Source organism: Pinus tabuliformis, chromosome X (genome assembly GCF_031772625.1).
Source record: "Pinus tabuliformis cultivar Carrire ecotype Pingquan chromosome X, CPIR1, whole genome shotgun sequence".
In the NCBI taxonomy this organism is placed as follows: Eukaryota; Viridiplantae; Streptophyta; class Pinopsida; order Pinales; family Pinaceae; genus Pinus; species Pinus tabuliformis.
Window position 1 is genome coordinate 358,965,890 of NC_142308.1, and position 24,012 is coordinate 358,989,901.

The window sequence follows — 24,012 nt, forward strand, 5'->3', positions numbered from 1 at the left end:
TCCAAAAAAATATTTAATAGTGAATTTATTCACTAAATTATGGCTTACATTGTATTTATTGGTTATATCATTAATAAAATCACCACAAAATTTGTGATTTAAGAAAGCCCTAAGACGTAAGGTTGTACATCCTCCATCAATTTGCGTTGTATTCTATGTTGCAGGAAACATTGGGTCAGAGGGCGTTTCTAGCCAGAAACGATACGGAAATGTTGAAACGTGTTTGGTACAGCCTGGAAATGTGTTTCAGCTCGTATTGGCACGTTTCATGAGGCTAAAACGTGGCCCAGTACAGCCTAAAATGTGTTTCCAAGTCATACGACCACGTTTCAGCGATAAAGTGACTTTTTTTCGTTTTTTTCGCTCCCTGCCAATTCAAGATTAATAGAGGGAGCTACTGAAGATTGGAAACAATTTTTTAAGCGGGGCAGCCTAATGTTCAAAGCCTATGGCCCTAGTGTTGATATGCAGTTCATGGTAATGTTAAACTCTTAAAATAAAAGGATGAAAATGAAAGATAAAAGAGAATTTCACTTTTACTTAAATTTTTAACATTACCATGAAATGACTCGGGATGTTTGAGAGTGGTTTCGACCTCATTGGATTTCATATGGATAAAGTAGAATTTGAGATCTCACTCAAAATCCAGCAAACTTATCACCTTTTCAGAATTACAAGCTTGGGGGGATCGCAATGTTTCCACTGGATTTTGTCATGTACTAGGGTATGGAACTTGTATTTAATCAAAAGCACCCAGCCCTCTATGCGGGGGAGACTCCCAATAATCAAGAGCACCTAGGGTACTAGGGTATGGACTTGTATTTAATCAAGAGCACCAAGGTCATTTGACTATGCAGGGGGAGACTCCCAATCAAGCACAAGACAAGAAATTAGAAATTTCTCGTGGCAAGAGGGTGAAGCAATAGATAATAGATTTACTTGCCTTTTCTAGTTTCTAGTACTTTTTATAACTATTGACTCTTTCATATTTATTATGGTATTTTTTGTAAACAATACCAACCTTTGCCTTGCATCTCGTAGGGGTCCAGAATATAGCAGTGGTCCTTCTAAAGAATGGAATGTGGATCCAAAAAGTCCCGATTTGAAGCTCTCTCTTGCTGCCTTGAATATTGAGGACCGGGAGCCTAGAAGTGGAATTGGCCAATCATCTTCTTTAGCTCCACCATCCACTATTCAGCATGCTTCTGCTTCTAATTTTGACGAGGATTATGATGATGAGGATGAAGCTTGAAGACTATTAGTCTTTAGTCTTTATAGTACTTGCAGCCTCATTGTCTTTACTGTACTTGCAGCTTCATATATATAATAAAAGTTGATTTTAGATATTGCTATTTCATTATGTGATCATTCATGAGTAAATGTGATGTAAATTTAGAGACTTATAGTTTATGCATTGACATTGGACAATTTAATCATAATGTAATAAATTATAATGTATCATGTATGCTTTATGATTGCACATATTTCTTAAATGTCCTAATATATATATATATATATATATATATATATATATATAATTTAATCATAATGTAATAAATTATAATGTATCGTGTATGCTTTATGATTGCACATATTTCTTAAATTTCCTAATATATATATATATATATATATGGTGTTTCCCCGTTTCCAAAATTTCAGGGGGGTCGCATTTCGTACCCGTACCCATTTCAGAAACTCTTACCCATTTCGGAAACTCCTGCAACTTAAGTTGTATTGTTGTACTAATCATCTTTCTAAAAGTTTTGAGGCTAATTACAGGCCTTGGAATAATCTATAGCAAATGGAAGTGTTTGAGGCAAACTCTTTCCTTGGGATACATGAAATTCTAAGTTAAATTTTTTGTATTCATTTAAACTGATCTAAACAAGCTTTTCATTGACTAATTATTTCTATTAGATCATATATTAGCTTTCCAAAAAGATTTGCAGGTCTGATTATTATTTCTGGTCAAGTCAATTTTCAGCCCTCACAGTTGTGGGCTCATTTTTTGGTAGTCTTATTGCAGATTAAATATTTTTCAGACTGGTTGTCAAAAATCAGTGTCCTTGAGCTCATTGGAAAGCTATTTGATAGTACTAACATCTTTGAAAAAGTTCCATGAGTTTCAGGGTCTCTAAAGATTAGCTTCAGGCCCCTAAAGTGGCCCTATGCTTGTTGGCCTGTTGCACCTTCCAGAAAAATTGAAGTACTGGTTTGAACAGCAAGTCTTTTGTCTTCTTACAGCTACATAGAAGAGGCATAATAGCTCTATTTAGCATTCTATTGTGGTTAGAGGTTATTATACTCAATTTGTAGTGTTTCAACCTCATTCTTCTACCATATTGAGAATTTTTCCATTCATGGTATGCATTATTAATTGGTTGGTATATCACTGATCGGATCAGAGTTGATGTGTATAGGGATACCATCCATGGATTTTAGAGGGAGTTTGCCTAAAGCGACTGGAATATGATGAGGTGACATTGGCATACTCCTAATAGTGCTTACCATGTAGCAGTCGGAGTTGATCCTTACCCACACAGTTAAATTGAGCAGTAACAGGGTCATGACAGAGGAGTTCCACAATCAATGCCACCAACATCGAGGTACATAGAGGACTTTGTTCTTTTGATTAAATGTTAGTTCCATGCCCTCATACATGACAAACTCCAATGGAATTGTTGCAATCCCGCAATCCTCAAATCCTAAAAACTGTCAAGTCTATTGGATTTCAATGACGTTGGAACCACTCTCAAACATCCGAAAACAATTAATGACAATGTTAAAAATTAATTAAAAGAATGAAGTGACATTGGATGAGTTAATTGGGTTTATGTCGAGAGGTTGAGAGGAATGATTGCTATCCTCCCCACCCAGGTTCAATTCCCACAAGTGATGTTGAACTCATATTGAGTATATTGTTCTAATGGTTTTGAGCTTTCTCGTTGAATGACCTTGACCCTGTTGATGTTTGTAGCTCGAGAAGATACTTCTGCACAGGCCTAAGTATCAAGGCGTGTGGAAGTCGCTGAATTACTTGTTAATCTTAGTAATTACTTTACTTATTAAAGTAATTTCCTTTTAAGAGAAAAGTGAATTTAATCTAGTCAAATGCAAAGATCATTTGCATTAGTGAATTAAATAAATCACAACCACTGACTCCAAGTGAAGTTGAGATTTAATATCAACTATCAATCCCTTGGGAGATTAGGGTTTTTGATTTAGTTATAACTCGAACTTATAAAAAGAAGGGTAGGCTAAGGTAGTGTTGACCACTAGAATGACACCTGATGATTATATGAAGACTCTGCACCCAAGGATGATCCAGAGGACACTTGTAGCATCATATATCATCAGTCAACAGAGTTTTTTAACTCTACTTCTATTTTCTCATCATCTTTCTTGTACCAAGATTCCACACCCTGCGGGGAACTGTAATAAGTGATACTGGTAATGATGAGTTTTGAGTCTGTAACAGGCCTAGGATGTTAGGATTCGATCAGCAAACAAGTACACCTTAGAGTGCTTATTTTTATCTGGTTAATTATCCCTTCTTTTTCAAAGGCGGATAATTTTCTAGGTTTTTTCACTCACTTTTTACCCCAAAGCTGGGGTGACTGTTTAAAGGTTGAACCCCTAACAGATCTTAGTGTCTAGAGTCGATGTATATTACCATACTAGATCACACAAAAAATTTCGTGGAATTTGGTTAGGTCTAGGTACTCATTTTTAAATTTTTTAGATTTTCCGCACTGCGGAAATTGCTAATAAAATTGTTGTTAAAATTGGCAACTAGAGCCAAACTTCATGTGGGTCATCTTATTCATGGATGATGATAGACTGGTAAGTTTATTTAAAGTTAATGATGCAAATCAAGTTCTGTTTCTTAGAAATAAGCTTAAGGAAATTAAGAAGGGCAAATATAAAAATATGCAAGCATATTTCTTAAGAATCACCGAGATCAAGAACGATCTCCTATCTATTGGAGAAGTAATTCTTGACAAGGAAATGGCACTCAAAACTCTTGGAGGACTACCATATGAATGGTATGTATTCAGGACTACTCTCCTCAACAATGATGTAATTCCTGGATTTGAGGAATTAATGGCAAGATGCATTCAACAAGAAGCAAGGATAGAAGAACAAGAAATGCCCGCACTTAAAGGTCATCCCACTGCCTTTTCTTCTCATGCAAAAAGAAGAAACCATTCCAAAAGGAAGACTGGACCAAAGGGTGGAAAAGGACGATGTTATCATTGCAATAAACCAGGTCATTATGCAAGGGAGTGTCCTGATAAAAGGAACTCACACCAGGATGATGATCAAAATCCCTCTCAAGGCAAACAAAGAAATGGTTGGTCAAATGGCCGAGGTAAAAGGAGTGTTGGAAATCAAGTAAGAGGACAACCATTCAAGAACGCAAAAAATTCCAGGTATGAATTTAACACTATTGGCAATAAGCAGGATGAATATTATCTAGTAGCTGCTCTATCTACCTCTGCTACTCCAGACTCGCTGGGAAATTGGCTTATTGATAGTAGTGCCTCAAGACACTTCACTAGTTACAAAGAAGTTCTCCATAATCTGATAGAGAAAGAAACCAACCTGGAAATTGTCTTTGGAGATAATATGAAATATCTCCTAAAAGGTGTAGGCAATGTCTCTCTTAAATTAAATCAAGGTAATACAATCCACCTACAGGATGTATTATATGTACCTGATCTCAAAAAGAACCTGGTGTCCATTTCGGCAATGGAAGACAAAAGCTACAAGGTGGATTTCAGCGATGGCAAGGTACGTGCATGGAAAAACAATATTAAAAATGCCTTCACTCTTGGGTTTCGAGTTGATTCATTATATCAAGTCGGAGGAAGTTCGCTAGGTGTCATGTCTTGTGACACATCTCTTCAATCTGAACTATGGCATTGGAGGTTTGCTCACCTTCATTATAAAGCTCTACCTGAAGTAAGAAAAATGGTGACCGGGATGCCCAAGTTTAGATTAGAGAAGGAAGGTGTATGTCCCGGATGTGTTGAAGGAAAGCTAAAAAGGGGACCATTCCCCTGAAGCCAAAGCAAGACCTCCGATATATTGCAGTTAGTTCACTCAGACATATGTGGTATGATGCCTGTGAACTCCTTGGGAGGATATTCATATTACCTCACTTTTACAGATGACTATTCTCGCAAGACTTGGATATACTTTTTGAAAAAGAAGGATGAAGTGTTCTCCTGGTTTTGAGACTTCAAACCCTTGATCGAGAATCAAACTAAAAAGAAGATCAAGATCTTAAGGACTGATAATGGGACTGAACATGAATCTAATGAGTTTCACGACTTAAAGAGGCTGGCATTAAGAGGGAGACTACTACACCGTACACTCCTGAACGAAATGGTGTGGCGGAAAGGAAGAACCGTACGATTGTGGAAGCTATCCGTGCTATGCTCAATGATCAAAGACTTCTGAAGTTTCTATGGGTCGAAGCTACAAACACCGCCATATATGTACAAAACCAATGCCCCCATCAAGCATTGGGTTCCAAGACTCCTGAGGAAATGTTCGCCGATAAGAAACCCGACGTATCTCATTTTAGAATTTCTGGAAGCCCTGTATATTTTCATGTGCCGAAAGAGAAAAGGAACAAATTGGGTCATCTGGAAAGAAAGGAATCTTTGTGGGCTATAGTGAAAATACTAAGGGCTATAGAATCTATGTAGCCGATCAAAGGGAAGTCGTGATTAGTCATGATGTCACCTTTGACGAAGATATGGCTCTCAGCAAGGTGAACAATCTTCCTACTGTAAGGAGCTCTCAAGAAGCTAACATCAGGGAACCGAAAGAAAAAGATGGTGAAACAATGCCCAATGTGGAAGAACCCATGGATCCTATTGGTTCTCCTCCACCTGAGCCTTCTTCTTCTAAGAAGAGGCCTTCATGGCTTAGGGGGACACTTGATGATGTTGAAGGACATGTTGCACCCTGAGGAACCTTCCCTGAAAGTAAGAAACCAAACAGGTATCAGGGATACCTGACCATCATGAGCATGATCATTCAAAATGAGTATTCATCATTCTCAGATGCTGTCAAGCATCAAGTATGGAAGGATGCTATGACCGAAGAATATGAGTCTATTATGAAGAATGATGTCTGGGAAGTGGTTCCCAGACCCCTGGACAAGACAATTGTCACTTCTAAATGGCTTTACAAGATAAAGCATGCAGCTGATGGAAGTACGGAAAAGTATAAGGCTCATTTTGTCGCTCGTGGCTTCTCCCAGCAGGAAGGTATAGACTATGACAAGATATTTGCACCTGTTTCCAGATATACCACCATCCGCTCGATCATATCCCTTGCGGCTTCACAAGGACGGAAACTACATCAGATGGATGTTAAGACCGCGTTCTTGCATGGTTCAATCAAAGAAGAGGTCTACGTGGAACAACCTAAAGGATTTGAGATTTATGATCGAAAATCTCATGTGTGCAGATTGAAGAAGGCCCTTTATGGGCTGAAACAAGCACCCCGAGCATGGTATGAGAGGATCGATAGCTACTTGATGAAGCTGGGATTCACTAGAAGTGAAGTCGATCCCAACCTTTACTTCAAGGTTGAAGATGACAAACCTCTCATACTTGTGTTGTATGTTGACGACCTCTTTCTAACATGTGCAGACCCTCTCATTCACAAACGTAAGAGGGAGTTGGCTTTCGAATTTTAAATGAAGGACCTAGGACTGATGCACTATTTCCTAGGACTCGAAGTTTGGCAGAAGCCAGGGTAAATTTTCCTATCTCAAGGAAAACATGTGATCAAGATATTGGAAAGATTTTGTATGGTGGACTGCAAGCCCGTAACTACCTCGATGGAGCTTGACTTCGAAAAGTTAAGCGGTAGTGCTGCTGGACCTGTTTTACGAAATGCCACTAAATATCATCAACTCGTCGGAGCATTAATGTTCTTAGTGAACTCCCGTCCAAACATATGCTTTGCAGTCAACATATTGAGTCAACATATGGTTGAACCTCACAACATACATTGGATTGGTGCCAATAATCTGTTGAGATATCTTCGTGGCACAATTACTTATGGGTTAAGATACACTGTCGGAGATGTGAGACCACTGATTGGGCAGGCAGTGTGGTGGACCGTAAGAGCACTTCCGGGCGTTGTTTCTCCTTGGGATCTGCTTCGATATCCTGGATGAGCAGGAAGCAGAAGTCGGTGGCTTTGAGCAACGCTGAGGCAGAGTATATTACTACTAGCATGGCCTCCTATGAGGCAGTGTGGTTGCGAAAGCTCTTTAGTGAGCTATTTGGATTTACAATGGATACCACCGTCATTCTATGTGACAACCAGAGCGGGATCCGTTTACCTGAAAATCCCATATTTCATGATCTCTTCAAGCATATCGATATCAAGGACCATTGTATTCGAGATATGGTGCAGCGAGGAGCAATAAGGCTCCAATATATCGGTACAGATCAACAAGTCGCCAACATTCTGACAAAGCCCCTAGGAAAGGTCAAATTCCTGACTTTCCTAGAATGACTTGGTGTCGTTCAGAGATCCTCTGATGAGGGTCAAGTATTATGTACTAAGCTCTAGGAGCTCTAGGGGGGGTGCGAGGTACTTCTTGGAGCGACATATGACCACAGGGTGACTCACCATCCCCTGTTGGTCCACTTGGTACAGGGTAAAAGGTTCAACCTTCCCCTGTGACACCCCGTGGCGACTATGGAACAGGATGATTAGTTTTCCTGTGGGCCTGGATGATGTGTTCTCCATGGCAATTGTGGACAAGATGATTCGCTCTCACCTGTGGACAAGATGATTCGCTCTCTTGTGGGACAAGATGGTTCACTCTCCTGTGAATAGGATGATTCGCTCTCTTGTGGGACAGAATGATTCGCTCTCCTGTGGACAGGATGATTAATTCTACTGTCGAGGCATCCTACCCATGTAGTATGGGACTGATGGGAAGTACCTCTCATCTTATCAATGAGCAAGGAAATGGGGATAGGGACCATAGTAGTACCGATGGACGCATCGTTGTATTTACCGTACTCCCTATGCTAGGATGACCTTCATTGATATGGGATCAATGAGAATGGTCTGGGACCAGTGAGAGTGGTACACACTCTGACACTGACTTCGGATCTGTGGAGGATGGTATGATACATCCTCGATCATTTCTTCTTCATAATTCAAGCAAAGCAGAGCAGAGCAGAGCAAGAAGGGTCAAGCCATATAGGTCAGTGCATTTGATAGACAGACAGTACTGATGGTCCGACAGATTGCACATGAAGTTCTCCCTAGTTGAGAGGGAGTGTTAAAATTGGCAACTAGGGCCAAACTTCATGTGGGTCATCTTATTCACGGATGATGATATTTTTATTAGATTCCTCTCGTCGAGAGGTGTAGGATTGATCTAAAGATCATCCGATTCCGATAAGTATTTATGGAGATATGAATTTATTTTGATTATGGACTAATTGTCAAAGTCGGCCAGCAATTTATGTAGGCTCAAAAGCCCAACAGTTGCATCTATTTAACCCCAACGTTTTGCATATAAATACAAGGAGTATTCTCCTCATTTGCACACTTCACTCTCATCACATCTCTCTCTCTCCTGCGCAGAAAAGAGTTTCTTCTCTCTCCTGCGCAGAAAAGACTCTTCTTCACACGTGTGGACAGAAGGAAGCAAATTTTAGGGCTGCAACTGTAGATCGGAAGTTTGACCAGCATTGACCATCATTCTCTCTCTCTGGATTGCGTTGTAGGTGAACCTGACTCTCTTTGGAAGGCCACATTTTTTGGTGAAAGAATCAAGGCAATCCGACAGTCAGTTTGCAAGATATTCACTGCCCTAGTTTAGGGATGATCTAGGGTTTGCTACTGTTGATGTAAATCAGATTTTTGTACTATTTCTCTCTGCTGAATTATTCAAGATAAAAGAAGATTTGATCAAAGGGTTCAAGATAAAAGAAGATTTGATCAAAGGGTTTCCCCATATTGGGATTTGTCCCTGGCTAGCCACCACATCTTGTGTCTCTTGTCTTGGCTTGTTTTCTATCGATCGTTTAATGTTCTATGTACACTTTACTTAATGTACATGTGATTGCTAATCTGTGGATAATAATAAGAAGGATAAGTAAATTGCTCTAAGCATAGAACATACCATAACTTAACAATTGTATTTGTAATGTAATAAGTGATGTCTAGAGAAGTTGTATGGGGTATGACTAATGAAATTTGCACCTCACCCTCAACTTTCTACTATGAAACACATTGATGGGTTAAAAATGTGTTTTGAACCCTCAAAACCCACTTTTCCTAGGTTTAGTGGGAAATTTAGCAACTAATTAAGCCAGAAATTAAATAAATGGAGAAAAATATATATCCACACATGCTAAATGTTGTGGAAATGAGGTGGAAAAATATGGGGGAGCCAAAGTGAAGTCTCAAGGTGACGTGGACTCCTAAAATCAAGGAAAGGACATGTGCCCAAATAAAATCGAATTTCTAGCATTAAAAGAGAAAGTTGCTTACTTGGAAATTCGAATTTGTGAAGTTAAAGCACATTTGAGAGGATTTAGGAGAATATTTGGTGGAGATTTTTGTAGGAAATCGTCCCCACATGGGTTACCACCCATATACACTTGTCATTCTATCATAAAATTCGAATTTGGCACATAAGGGAAGAAGAAAATGATGTCCACTTGCCAGAATTCGATTCGATTTTTGCACTTGGCAGTTGAAATTGGCTCTGAAGATAGCATAGGGAATCAATAGAGACAATAAATGTTAGACAGATATACAAACTGGCAAACTTACAATAGTGCGGACGCTTTTGAGCAAGAATGACACAAAAACCTGCTTCGATACCATGTTAAACTCACTCACGAAACTAGTCAACAAATTAAGATAAGTGTGAGATGCCATATTATTCACAAAAAGTACATATAAATACATTATGTGTGACCCTTGGTTTTCATCTTCCAAGAGGTCACTTGGACTTCTCATGACTATTGGTCTTCACTTGAGGCTTTTCGCATTTGACTCAAGTGAATGTGGAAAATTCAAATAACCCCAAAGTATTTTGTTTCCAATGGTTTCCAATGATCTCTTTATCTTCCCATCACCCCATTTATTTTCTATGCTACAAAAACAATGTTTTGCTAAGCTATCTCTTCATATTTCCTTGAAACTCCTTGTCATGGCCTTAGCAATCCTACTTAATAATACCCCCTTTGTGTTGGAGAAGAGTCAACTTAAAGTGAGAGAAGAAGTTGTTGAGGTGACAATGGGTAGCCCTCTAAGTTGCCTTGCGGGTTTTTACTTTGTGCCTGGGAATTTTACACATGTAAGTCAGGGTTTGGGAGACAACAATGCAGATGGAGTGAAATTTCCAAGCAAGATTTTAAATGCACATTTTCAAAATTTCCACATGCATCCATACCCAAACAACTCTATGATCTACAAAAAAGAAACAAACAACATAATAATGGAAAAAAATAAATAAATAAAAGTCAACAAAACAAAAAGAGTTAGAAGCGACTCTAATCCAAATCTCAGATAAATTATATTACCTAATTGTTGAGGTGATAGTGGGTAGCCCCTCTAAGTGACCCTTGGGTTTTTACTTTGTGCTTGGGACTTCTACAGATATAAGTGAGGGTTTGGGAGGTAACGAAGTAGATAGGTGAAATTTCTGAAATTGTTTTGAGGTGCCGATTTTCAATATCTCCACATGCATCCATATACCCAAACACATTCCAAATAACTCAAAAATCTCCAACCAAAAAATAAACAACCTAATCATGGGAAAAAATAAAATAAAATAAAAGTCAACAAAACAAAACAAAATTAAAATTGACTCTAATCCAAATCCAACGATAAACTATATTACCTAAACTAACCACAACCAAATAAAAGCACCAGCACACAATAGAAAAAGAACAAAAAATACCGAAGATAGGAAGACGATTGAAGAAGAGAATTTGAATTAATTATTGGCATTATGTTTAAACTTTTATTACAGAATATTTAATGTTCTAGTAAAGTACTTCTAACATTTATTTATATGTGGCATATGCTATTGTAAAAATTTTACTTTGGATTTTGTCAATTGATCTTGAATATTTAAAAAGTAATAAAATCTAGTATCAAGTCTTGTTATTCTATCTTCAATATCTTTTCTAATCAACATACACTCTATGAATGTTGGTTGTCTGTGTTCCTTATTTTTTCCTTTTTCATTTATCCAATATGTTGCATCCACAACCTCCACAAACCCAAGCTTAACAAAAGATGCACCCACACCAATACACAATAATGTGCACACACATTTTAAGCATAGCAAGATTACTTTTAATTATACATTATTGTTATAGCAACCAATAGAGCCATCTTAATTCTGAACCTATCAAGCACCAAGGGAGATCAAATCCAACAAAGACACAGACCTTTCTGATAGTGAAAAAATAGTGAAAAAAGGTTTCCCCCTAGCTAGATTTGATCCTTCAATGGTGCTTGATAGATTTAGTGTGAAGAGGGATCTACAACAGGTTTATGTAGATAACTGAGCAGGAGATAATTATTTACTATTATTAATATTTTCTTTTCTGTTCTATTAAACTTAAACAAATGTGAAAATACCCTTTTTTTTGTCACAAGCATTATAGACAGACGGATGTCACAATATCTTCTATACTGCACTGTAGAAAGTGCCCCTCAGTGCAATGAGTCTACCCTTTTCAATGGTTGGACTATATTTCAACATACTTGTTGATCTTATTATGCACATTAAGCAAAGCTAAATTAATATCCATCCAACATATCCTATTAGGGTCTACATTTGCCAACTTTGTCCTAACAAGTAAGGCATTCTTTATAATTTACTGCATCATTTAAGCTACAACTACAATATGATCGTTTGCTCTAGAGATCACTTAATGCTTCACAATCAAATAGCTTGAAATGGCTCATCCTTATCAACCATTACGATTGAAGTTTACAAGAATGGCTCTTCAAGAATGAGAATGAAATAGATAAAATGCATCACCTTGCATTTATCCTCTAGACAGTTACCAACAGTTCAACTAGTTTCATTTAAATCCAAATAAGCCAACACAACAATGTAAGAGAAATTGGAAAATGGAAAATTTTGAGAACAAGCTTCCATGTAGGTATCCAACGTATGATTAGAGAAGTGTAATCAACACACAATATGTAAAGATGTCACACTAAAGAATCAAGCCCTTTAAAAGGAAACTCAAACAATGTACTATTAGGGAAAAAGGAAACAAGTGTAACGTGATAATGAATGTCAATATTTCTCACCATAATTCTTAACATCCTCTTTTTCCACTTTCACATCTGCCATGATCAAAAGCAGGATAAAAGGTTAGTTATCACTATTGCACTACAAAATAAATGAAGAACATTGCTAGACATGATGCAATGCAGCAATAGTAAATAAAAACAAAGGTACTCAAACAGGACACCATATACAAAATAACATTACTCTGGGGCATCTTCTGTAAACACACCTAACATTCCATTTAGAATAGAATCAGCTATACTTTAAAATACTACCAAGTTTTATGGTCATAAATCTGGACAATCAATGATGTGTCAACTGTCAATAACTTGGTCCTTATATTTTGTATATGATTCTACATTTCCTAATGCTTATGCACTAATCATTATAATTTTTTTACAATTAAGGTGATATAAGATGAATAAAGGAACCTCTGCAACAATGATTTTTGCATTGTTTTGATATTTTTTAAATTCAGGTACATAATCCTCCATAAACTCATCATAACTATTTTGATATTGTATATGCCCATTACATTAATCAAAATATAATTACATCGTTATAGTCGAACATATAAAGATACTCGGGCAGCTCCTTCTGTAGCAAAAAATCATTACTCGAGTATCATGTGTTATTCAATTTACAATATGATAAGCTAGAATTTGAAATGGCAAAAAGTTATTTGGCCATCAATCTGGACAATCAATTTTGTGTCAATAACTGAGTCTTTTTATTTTGTGCATGATTTGTTAAGGTTTATGCACAGATCACTATCAATTTCTTTTAAATCAAGTGAAAATAATGCATGCATAGAATATAGATCCGCAAATAGTGATTTCCATATAGCTTCAACTGTTTGGTCATAGTTGAAGCTATTGATTATTCTTAAAGCTATTTACATTATTTTTTTATGACAAAATCAACTAACTATTCAATTTAACAACATAACTATTTTAAATTCTTTAAAGTGTGGAAAAAGTCAGGATTAAATCCCAAAAACCCGATTTTTTCAGCAAAACGATTAAATCGGCCGACTTTTTGCAGACTTTTTCACTGCCGAAAAAATCACAATTTAATCGAATTAATCCCAATTTTATCGGGAGTCGACCAAAAAAGTCGGCCATCTTGAGAGTTGAGACTCAAACAAGACTGAAGATTCAGGAGTTGATTCACTATTTTGATATGTGATGTAGCACTAGACTTCATATACATATTATATATTAGTTTTCTTTCCAAGTCACCTTGTTAGCGCTTGAGATTTCACCCTAGGCTGAGGAAGGTAAACCTTCAAGGCAACATCAAACCATTTCACCTCGTAGCTAGCCCTACGGGGTATGAGAAGGCTCTCTCCGGTCAATCTCAGTAGATCTTTCAATAAGATGAGCTGACCCAATTAGGAAACACTGATATTAGGCTAGTAAACTGATAAGGAGGGTTGATTTAAAGTTTTTTGGGGTTTTTGGTGGCAATTGGAGGGAGTGCAATTCAGGGTGCGGGGATTGAGCTCAATTTTTGCAGATGAGTCTTTGGGGCAAGGTAGGAGTTTGTGCTGATGCCTTTAGTTGAGATGGATAATCAAGGAAGAAAAAAGAGAAGCTAAAGAGGGCAAACAATGACTTTGAATCCTCTCTAGACAGTGGAAAACATAAACATTAAACAAATTTGAAAGCTGAGCATAGCAAACATGAATTCAAACTTTATCACTTCATTTGTTTAATAAGCTGCAGTAAAGAAAGAGATGGAACACATAAACACACTTACAATTACAATAAGAGAACACACCATCAACACAAGAGTCCACAAGAATCCCAATGATGTCTGCAAAACCCTGGTCTTCCCTTTCCTCAAATTGCAGAGATACAAGTAAAATATACAATAGGAGCTTCTCCCTCAAGGGTCCAACCATGCAAATGAGCAAGAGAAGGCATAATATAGATGATCTAACTCCTTTCCCCACCTCTAGGGGTCGAGCTCAGCTTCTAGGAGCTGTTTCAACTAATTCTAAACTGAGCACTAGATAATAGGCAGTCAAAACCACTGTTGATAATATCGGCGATATATCGGCGATATTCGGAAATATCGCGATATTTTCGACAAAACGATATATCGCCGAGAAAATATCGCGATATTTTCTGTTTTGAAAATATCGCGATATTTTCAAAATATCGGCAAATATCGGAAAATATCGGCAAAATATCGCGATATTTTGAAAATATCAGCTATATTTAAAAATTTGAAAAAATTATTTTTTATGCTTGCCGATATTTGCCGATATTTTGCCGATATTTTCACCGATATTGCCGATAAGATATTTTCTAGACCCTCGCCGATATTTTGCCGATACCGATATTTTCAACACTGGTCAAAACAACTTGCCTCTAAAACTTAGGGAACCTATCCATGCATTAAATATTTACCATTTACATCAAAAAATCTTCTAGAAGTGTCAAAGGAGAGTAAATGTGTCCAAGTGCTATGAAAATTACACAAAAATCCATCATTTACATGCCTCAAAAGTCAACCAAAGTAAAAACAGTGTTTTGCTGGCCGAACTGGTCAAAACAGTGAAATTTCCCTGAGTGGTCGCGCCCCTCACTTTGACTGGTCGCGCGCATTGACAGCTCTGTTTGAGGGCCTTCCCGGTGTCCAAATCAGGTGCAAGATAGCTCGTTGGAAAGGTCTGTGAGTCTACTTTCCAACCCCACCGGAATTTCTGAATTTGGAGTTGATTTGACCCCTCAAAAGTCATTTCTCCCAAGGCAGCTTTCTGCAACTCAAAAAGGGGCAGAAAGTCAAAATTTGCATGTATTTTGAGCTTTTGGAAGCCCAAATCTCCATAAAATCTGAAACCCATCCATAGGCAAGTGTATTTTTGCATGACAATTCCAAAAATGTAGAGTTTTCCCCGTTCTGAGTTGCCCCCATGACTGGTCGCGCGCGGGGTGAGACCAGTCAAATGGCCAAAACCTGTAAAATTCTCAAAAATGCCAAAAATGCCTCAAAACTCTCAAAATTTCTTGGGTTTGCTGCTAGGAGGAGGCTAATGAGTATCATGGTGAGTGAGAGAGGCCTCAGCCAAGATACGGAGCGGGTTGGTCTTCTTCTTCCTCCTGCGGGCCTCGGACAACTTCCTTTGGTGCTGAAACTGGGCAAGCCTCTCACAGAACTGAAAACATGACATATAACGGAAACAATTCACTGCCATAGGACAGGCCTGCAATTCTGCCAAAGAGGTGGGTTCCTCTCTCCTATGATGACCACCTTTGCCACCCTTACGAGGCCTCTGCTGTACCTCGATCTCTGTGGAAGAAGACCGGTCATCACCTTGCTCATAGGTTTCAGTGGTTGACATGGTGCTTTTGAGCAAAGTGAAGCAAATAGATAGAATAAACTGCTGCCCTTGCCTGCAAAAATGCTGAGAAGTATGCTGATTTCAAGGGGAAAAAATCATAAGGGAAATGTTAGGGGAGGGATTCTTAATAAGGAATGGGAAAATATGTAAAAACAGGGATTTTTAAGGGATAATTCACAAAATGTCAAACATATCATCTCATCTTCCATCATTAGGAAATCATTTGCAAAGAAATACTTTATTAGGGAAAATACGTATGATAGTCATCAAGGGAAAGGACATGCATTTGCAACAGGAGTATAGGATAGCATAGATAGCTTGCTCCTTTGAGTTTTTTGTTTTTTCAATGTACATCATAAGGTAAACAGTGTTTTTCAAAGGATTTTATGTACATTTAGTCATAGGGGAACAAGGCTTCTTTTACATCTTGTCATAAGGGAAAAGGGATCTTAATTGAACAGGATTTTAGGGAAGGGGTAGAGAGGAAAACAGGGCTTAGTTTTGGGGAGACACAACAATATTCTTTTGCAAACAATATTTACAGCAATATGTCCATTTTATACATATACACAGCTGCATTTTTCTTGTTTTTGCTATGGATATGCAACAGCAGTGTGTCTTCTATTTTCCAATGACTATGCACAGCAACATCTTTTTTTTATTTGGTCATTTTGCCATATTATTGCTCTTTTCTCTTTTTACATAACATTTTTTATCCTTGCTGTTGTTCATTTATTTTCCTTGCCGTGTGGAGGGTATTAGGGTTTTGTAAAGGGATTTGGGGGAGGGATAGGGTTTTAGGAATTTTGGGATGAGAGATTTAGTATTTATTGCAAATGAAATAAGATATAAACATATTATGACATTTGTGAATTTAATAGGAAACAAGGAGGGAATAAATAGGGATTTAAAGCCTTGAAAAAACATCAACCCTAGCATAATGCCTACATGAACAAGCAATCACCCCAAATCCATTTCTCCTTACATTTCTTGGTGATAAACATATATATGCAAGCCCATCATTTCATGTTTCAAGCATTCAAACGCACTAGAAGACCCTACCTCGATCAGTTGAGCAAGCAAGAGGGCGATTTAGTCGATTTGGAGTGGTTCTGTAGAAGACAGCTTGAGTGGTCGCGCCCCTGCTCTGAGTGGTCACGCCCTGCCTGAGTGGTCGCGCCCTTTAGAAAAATACACTGCAGAGGGGTCGCTGAGTGGTCGCGCCCTACCCAACTGGTCGCGCCCCTGAGAATGACTCCAACTTTCTGCAAATCGCCTCTTTTGACCTCTCACTCGTTTTTGCAAGCTCTCAAATGCATAATGAGGCTGTTTAGAGGGAAATTTACTCTTTATAGGCCCAATTTGAAAAAATTAACTTACCAAACCCACTTTCTAATGTTTTTGTTTTGACATTCACTTTTAACACTGTTTTGAGTTCACTTTGTCCTAAATTTGATCTTTTGAGTGCTTTAACTCCGTTCTTTTTGCAGGTTGACCATCTGATGGACTCTGGCGAGGAGACCAGGGTTATTGCCGGCATTTTGAAGAATTTTGAAAATTTTCCTTATTTTTTGCAAATTTCACATGACCTTGGGTTTAAAAACAGGGTTTTTAAATCCAAGGTATAAATGAGTTGTACCTGATGAAAAATATCAATGGAACATATTTACATACCTCCTTCCAGCTTGCTGGGGACTATTAGACCTCTGACTCATGACCTTGCATTGATTTTTGACCAAAACCCTAGACCTAAGACTTGGGACTTCAAGACAAAAATAAAACAAGTGTAACACAAGCTCATTAAATGATATGTCCTGATCCAGCAAAGGCAAGAAGGGAACAAGGACCAACTCCTCCATCAGTTTTATGGCATGCCTAACGGGATGCAAAACTGATACTGATGAGACACCTACCTATGCACATGCAAAGAGTTTTTTTATCACTGATGGAGGGCATCATGACCGACACTAACACACCTAACACGGGGATTCGGGATTCGTAGGATTCGGGGATTCGAGTGTCGGATTCGGACACGTTGACCCCCCGGAACAGGACACGTAGGATTCGTTATATATTATTTTATTAAATATATATATATATATATATATATATATATATATACATATATATATATATTAAGAATTAGATATTTGTTAAACAAATTTTAATTAATGATACAAATTCATTGACTTCAAACATAGATCTTCATCTATAGCATGCATAGTACATACAAAATTCAAATACATGTCAGTGGTCACATAAATCATGATTCATAATTCATAAATGAAAGACAACTTACAACTACAAGATAGTAAGATAAAGACACTAACAATTGTAGTTTTCTCATTAAGTCATCAAATCAAAATGTGTTACATAGGTAGTGCTGGTGCAATGCCAATGGCAAATAGAAATAGAAAATATAAAACAAGTACAGGTATACAAGCCTCAAGGCAATAGGTAGTCATCAATCCTCAGAGTCATCATCAGAATTAGCATCAACGTCCTCATCATCATGGTCACCACTGCTCTCCTCTGCATCCTCCTACTCCCCTGTATCCATAGTCGCCTCCGCATCTGTTGGTGTGGAGGATGACCCCTCTAAGTCATCAAATCTAACAAGCTCTAGCACTAGATCATTGAGATCCATGTTGGCCAATGCCAACTCAACACTGTTTTCCATACCCATATCATCAGGAAAGACATCCCACATCTTTGTCTTTCCCCTCAACCACTCTTCCCTCTGCCTGTAAATAAGACGAAGGTTGGTGTGCACATACACCATTGTCTCTGCCCTGGACTGCTCAAGCCTGCTCTTCTTCACACTATACAAATTCCCATATGTGCTCCAATTCCTCTCGCAACAAGAGGATGAAGTCAATTTGTAGAGGAATCTTCGGCGAAAATCACATAGAAAAACTTGTGTCGACGCGTTTCGAACCAGCCAGTGTGGTTCATCGTCAGGACAAGTTGAATGAGCAGATCTCATTAAGCACAATAAATAGATAGGGTAGAGAATCCAGCCTTAACAGCTAACAACCAACAGCTAGAATTGACTGGAAAACGACTAGCTTGACTTTGATACAAGGTCAAAGAATAAAAATAAAATTTTAATTCATTTTATTATATTAATTAATTAAATACGATTTTTTTTTTGGTTATTGATATTATATTAGAATTAAAATGTAAGGGACAATGTTAGAATTAATATATAAATCATTGTAAATATATTAATGAATGTGAATGAAATAAATTAAAAATTATGTAAAATGACTCAATTACAAAAATATTAATTAGTTATAAATATCAAAAAGGAAAAAAAGCTAATTATATATATTAAAATAAAAAGTTAATTATATATATTAAAATATATATATATTCGTCAAGGAGTTAAAAAGAAATTATAAAATAGATTAACATTAAATAAATTTTATGAAAAATAAAAATAAAAATAAACTTAATAGACAAAGCGTTCACTTCAAAAATAAAACCAAAAATGGAGTAATGGTTAACTTCTCTTTATTATAAGAATTATTATAATATTAAAAATAGTATATTAGATTTAAAAAAGATTAATTAAAAATAAAATAATAGACAAAGAGTTTACATCAAAAAATAATAATAAAAAAAACTAATGGTTTTAAATTAATTAATTAATATTAGTAAATTTTAATTAAATAGACATAAAGTTAAAAAAAAAAAAAAAAAAACTAATGGTTTTAAATTAATTATTTAATATTGGTAAAATTTAAATAAATATACATAAAGTTAAAGTTAAAGTAAAAGAAATAATAATACTAATAATAATAAATAGAAAAAATAATAACAAAAATTCAGGGAGGGAAAGGAGATGACTAGGAGGAGAGGGCAGGGACCCAGCAACTACTAATCTTCCAGCCATCCTCTCTATTAAGATTGTACGGCCTTTTTTCAATCTCCAGGGCTTCCCTGAATTTCCGGTGATGGAATTGGGACACTCTAGTGATCACACTAGCCTCCTCGATGCAGACATGATGATTGGTTTTCTCCACATGTTCTGCTAATGCGGAAGATTTAGTTCTCATATGCTTAAGGTCCGCTGCGTGCTCACTAATCCTTTGATTAATGGAGCGACCAGTCTCACCAATATAGGGGATACCACAAGAACAAGGAATAATATAAACTCCTTTCATGTCCTTGGGGTCGATGGGATCCTTCACCGATCTAAGGGATTTACGAATGGTGTTCAGAGGTCTAAACGTTGCGGGGATATTATGCCTTTTAAGAACCCTTGCAATCTTATCCGTGGTCCCCTGAACAAATGGAAGGAGGACACCAGGAATCCGCTCTTTAGGCCCCCTTCTGGTTAACAAATTCTTAGCTGCTCTGAGGAAAGCCTTTTGTCCCAAGTGTCTGTTGTAACCATTCTCGACAAAGACCCTAAGGAGATGGGATTTCTCCTCCTCTAAGCTCTTTTTATCAGAGATCCTTAGGGCACGAGTTGCAAGGGTGTTGAGAACCCCCAACTTCTGGGCCGGGAAATGGTGGGAACTAGCATGAAGATACTGCTCCGTATGAGTTTTCTTGCGAAACACTCGGTGGGAGAGGGAACCATCCTCATTCTTCGAGATAAGAATATCAAGGAAAGGGAGGCAACCATCAACTTCTTGTTCCTTAGTGAACTTAATAGCTGAGGATTGACTATTAAGATGATCGAAGAAGAGATCTAACTCCTCCTGGCCGTGAGGCCAAATGACATTGGTGTCATCTACAAACCTTTTCCAGAGCTTAGGAAGGAGACGAGCAGAGTTTAGAGCCTTAGATTCAAAATCCTCCATAAAAAGATTAGCAACAATAGGGGAGAGGGGTGAGCCCATGGCAACCCCACAAGTTTGCTCAAAGAACTCACCTTCAAAACTGAAAAAGGTAGAGGTGAGGCAGATCTCTACTAACCGAGCAGTATCAGGATCAGTTAGACGGTAGATCACATCCATGGCCTCGTTTATAGGGATGCAAGTGTATAGGGAAACAACGTCAAAACTGACTAGGATGTCACCAGAGTCTAACTTGATGTCCTTGAGCTCCTCAATAAAGGAAGCCGAGTCCTTGACGAAGGACGATGTATGACCAACTAAGGGCTTAAGCTTTAAAGCAAGAAACTTAGCAAGAAGATAGGTGGGACCTCCAATAGTGTTGACGATGGGCCTAAGGGGAGCTCCTTCCTTGTGGATTTTAGGGAGCCCATAGATTCTAGGCGTGATAGGATTGCTCTCAATGAGTTTATGCTGAAGAGGACTCACTGAGTTACAAGATCTAATGGCAAGGGCCACATTCCTGGAGATCCTTTTTAACGGGTTTTTGGGAAGCTTCTTATAACTACCGCTATTATGAAGATGATCAAGCATTTTATTGTGGTAGTCTGCCTTATTAAGAATGACAGCAGCCCCACCTTTGACAGCTTTGAGAACAACAATATCTTTGTTCTGATTTAACGATATAAAGGCTTCAAATTCATCCTTACTCAGGTTGCTCCTGGGAGGCTTAGCCTTTCTAAGGATAACAGCACAATCCTGCCTAATAGTATTCTTAATACTATCAGGTAAACCCAAATTCTATGTCACATATAATATCATCCACAGGGATCTTCTTGGGGGCCAAGGCAAAGTTTAGACCTTTGCTTAAAACACTAAAAACAGAAGGAGGAAAAGAAAAGCTCAATAAATTAACCACCTTATTATTATTAGAAGATGAAGGGTGAGGAATAACACCATTTGAATGGCTCTTCCTCAATTTAGGGTTAATGTTCCTATGAAAGTCAAGCTTAGTTAACTTATTATTATTATTCATTCTCAACCTAATCATCCCATTATTATTCACCGTGTTAATATTATTATTATCAATATTAGAATTGTTAATCGTGTTATTATCTACCTTATCAACGAAGAGATAAGTCTTGTTTAGATAATCTTCGGCAAAATCACATAACCAATCTTTTGTCGACGCGTTTCGAACCAACCAGTGTGGTTCATCGTCAAAACAAGTTGAAGAACCAATCCGGCTTATGCTTGATTAAATAGAGTGTGCAGAGACTCCAACAGCTATAATGCTAACGGCTAATTTCGACCTAAAGATCCTGGTCAAACCACTAAATTAGTTAATTAATATTTCTAGAAATAGCTAAAATAGGTAAATAAAGGAATTCAATTGTTAATTATTATTTCAAATATTGAAAGAATCCATAGTACAATATTAGTATTTTAATTATAATGGTCATTATATCTCATAATATATATTAAATAATCTATATTTTTTAAATACAAGTGAATGGTAATAAATCCCTATTATCTAAACAATGTTATGGATCACAGAAGTCTAAATTCCTTAGAGATAAGTCTTATTAATATCATTATTAATAATACCATCAATATAGTCATGATTATTATTATTATAGCCAATATCTTTAATATTATTATCACAATTAGCATTATTTTTATTCTTACCAAAATTAATATTATTGTAAATTTTATTACCGTTATTATTTGAAATATTATAAATACCATCATTATTATTAAACATATCAATATTATTATTAGTGAGCACGCAGCGGACCTTAAGCATATGAGAACTAAATCTTCCGCATTAGCAGAACATGTGGAGAAAACCAATCATCATGTCTGCATCGAGGAGGCTAGTGTGATCGCTAGAGTGTCCCAATTCCATCACCGGAAATTTAGGGAAGCCCTGGAGATTGAAAAAAGGTCGTACAATCTTAATAGAGAGGATGGCTGGAAGATTAGTAGTTGCTGGGTCCCTGCCCTCTCCTCCTAGTCATCTCCTTTCCCTCCCTGAATTTTTGTTATTATTTTTTCTATTTATTATTATTAGTATTATTATTTCTTTTACTTTAACTTTAACTTTATGTATATTTATTTAAATTTTACCAATATTAAATAATTAATTTAAAACCATTAGTTTTTTCTATGTCTTTTTAATTAAAATTTACTAATATTAATTAATTAATTTAAAACCATTAGTTTTTTTTTTTTTTTGATGTAAACTCTTTGTCTATTATTTTATTTTTAATTAACCTTTTTTAAATCTAATATACTATTTTTAATATTATAATAATTCTTATAATAAAGAGAAGTTAACCATTACTCCATTTTTTGTTTTATTTTTGAAGTGAGCACTTTGTCTATTAAGTTTATTTTTATTTTTATTTTTCATAAAATTTATTTAATGTTAATCTATTTTATAATTTCTTTTTAACTCCTTGACGAATATATATATATATATATATATTTAATATATATAATTAACTTTTTATTTTAATATATATAATTAGCTTTTTTTCCTTTTTGATATTTATAACTAATTAATATTTTTGTAATTGAGTCATTTTACATAATTTTTAATTTATTTCATTCACATTCATTAATATATTTACAATGATTTATATATTAATTCTAACATTGTCCCTTACATTTTAATTCTAATATAATATCAATAAACAAAAAAAAAAAATCGCATTTAATTAATTAATATAATAAAATAAATTAAAATTTTATTTTTATTCTTTGACCCTGTATCAAAGTCAAGCTAGCCATTTTCCAGTCAATTCTAGTTGTTGGTTGTTAGCCGTTAAGGCTGGATTCTCTGCCCTATCTATTTATTGTGCTTAATGAGATCTGCTCATTCAACTTGTCCTGACAATGAACCACACTGGCTGGTTCGAAACGCGTCGACAAAAGTTTTTCTATGTGATTTTCGCCAAAGATTCCTCTACAAATTGATATGGATCACAGAAGTCTCAATTCAATAATAGGATGAAGTCACCTAAGGGAGGAGCTTCATGGCTAACTATTGAGGAGGAGGGCTTGTTGCCCCATGATTTGCCCACCAAGAATAGGGCTTCTTAGCCCCCCTATCTCTAATCACATCATATCCTGCAAATCGACCAGTGCAAGTGGAAAACTCTGCAAAGGCATCCTCCACCTCATCAAGCAATGCTCTATCCTGAAAAACCCGCCTGAATGCATCTTTCCTCCCCTGTGAGATTTCACCATCCATGTGAGGAGGGAATTTGCGAGAAGGTCCACCATTCAACCACTCATGACTGTAGTATTTTGGGTTCAATGAGTGAGCCAAACAATGTAAAGGTGTACAATTCTTGTCCCATTTGCTGACAAGAATATCCTGTATAGTATCACAGAAGGCCTCTGGTGATGTCTCATACTCAGGGCACTCACTCTATAGAATAATGCTCCTCACAGACTCAATCATGGAATCCCATCCTTCATAAACCTCCCCTAGGATGCGTTTGTCTGTATCTGCAAATCGAAGCAAAGAAATGATAGGGTCC

At 36.7% G+C, this 24,012-nt stretch overlaps 1 protein-coding gene across 1 annotated transcript in view; it reads right to left on the bottom strand.

Moving 5' to 3' along the window:
- Positions 1-24,012, bottom strand: part of LOC149139982 (protein MRG1-like) — a 353,221-nt gene that overhangs the window by 246,754 nt on the left and 82,455 nt on the right. The window contains exon 5 of the mRNA XM_089448612.1: positions 12,343-12,378. Coding sequence (XP_089304738.1) covers positions 12,343-12,378 — 36 coding nt within the window. The remainder of the gene's footprint in view (positions 1-12,342; positions 12,379-24,012) is intronic.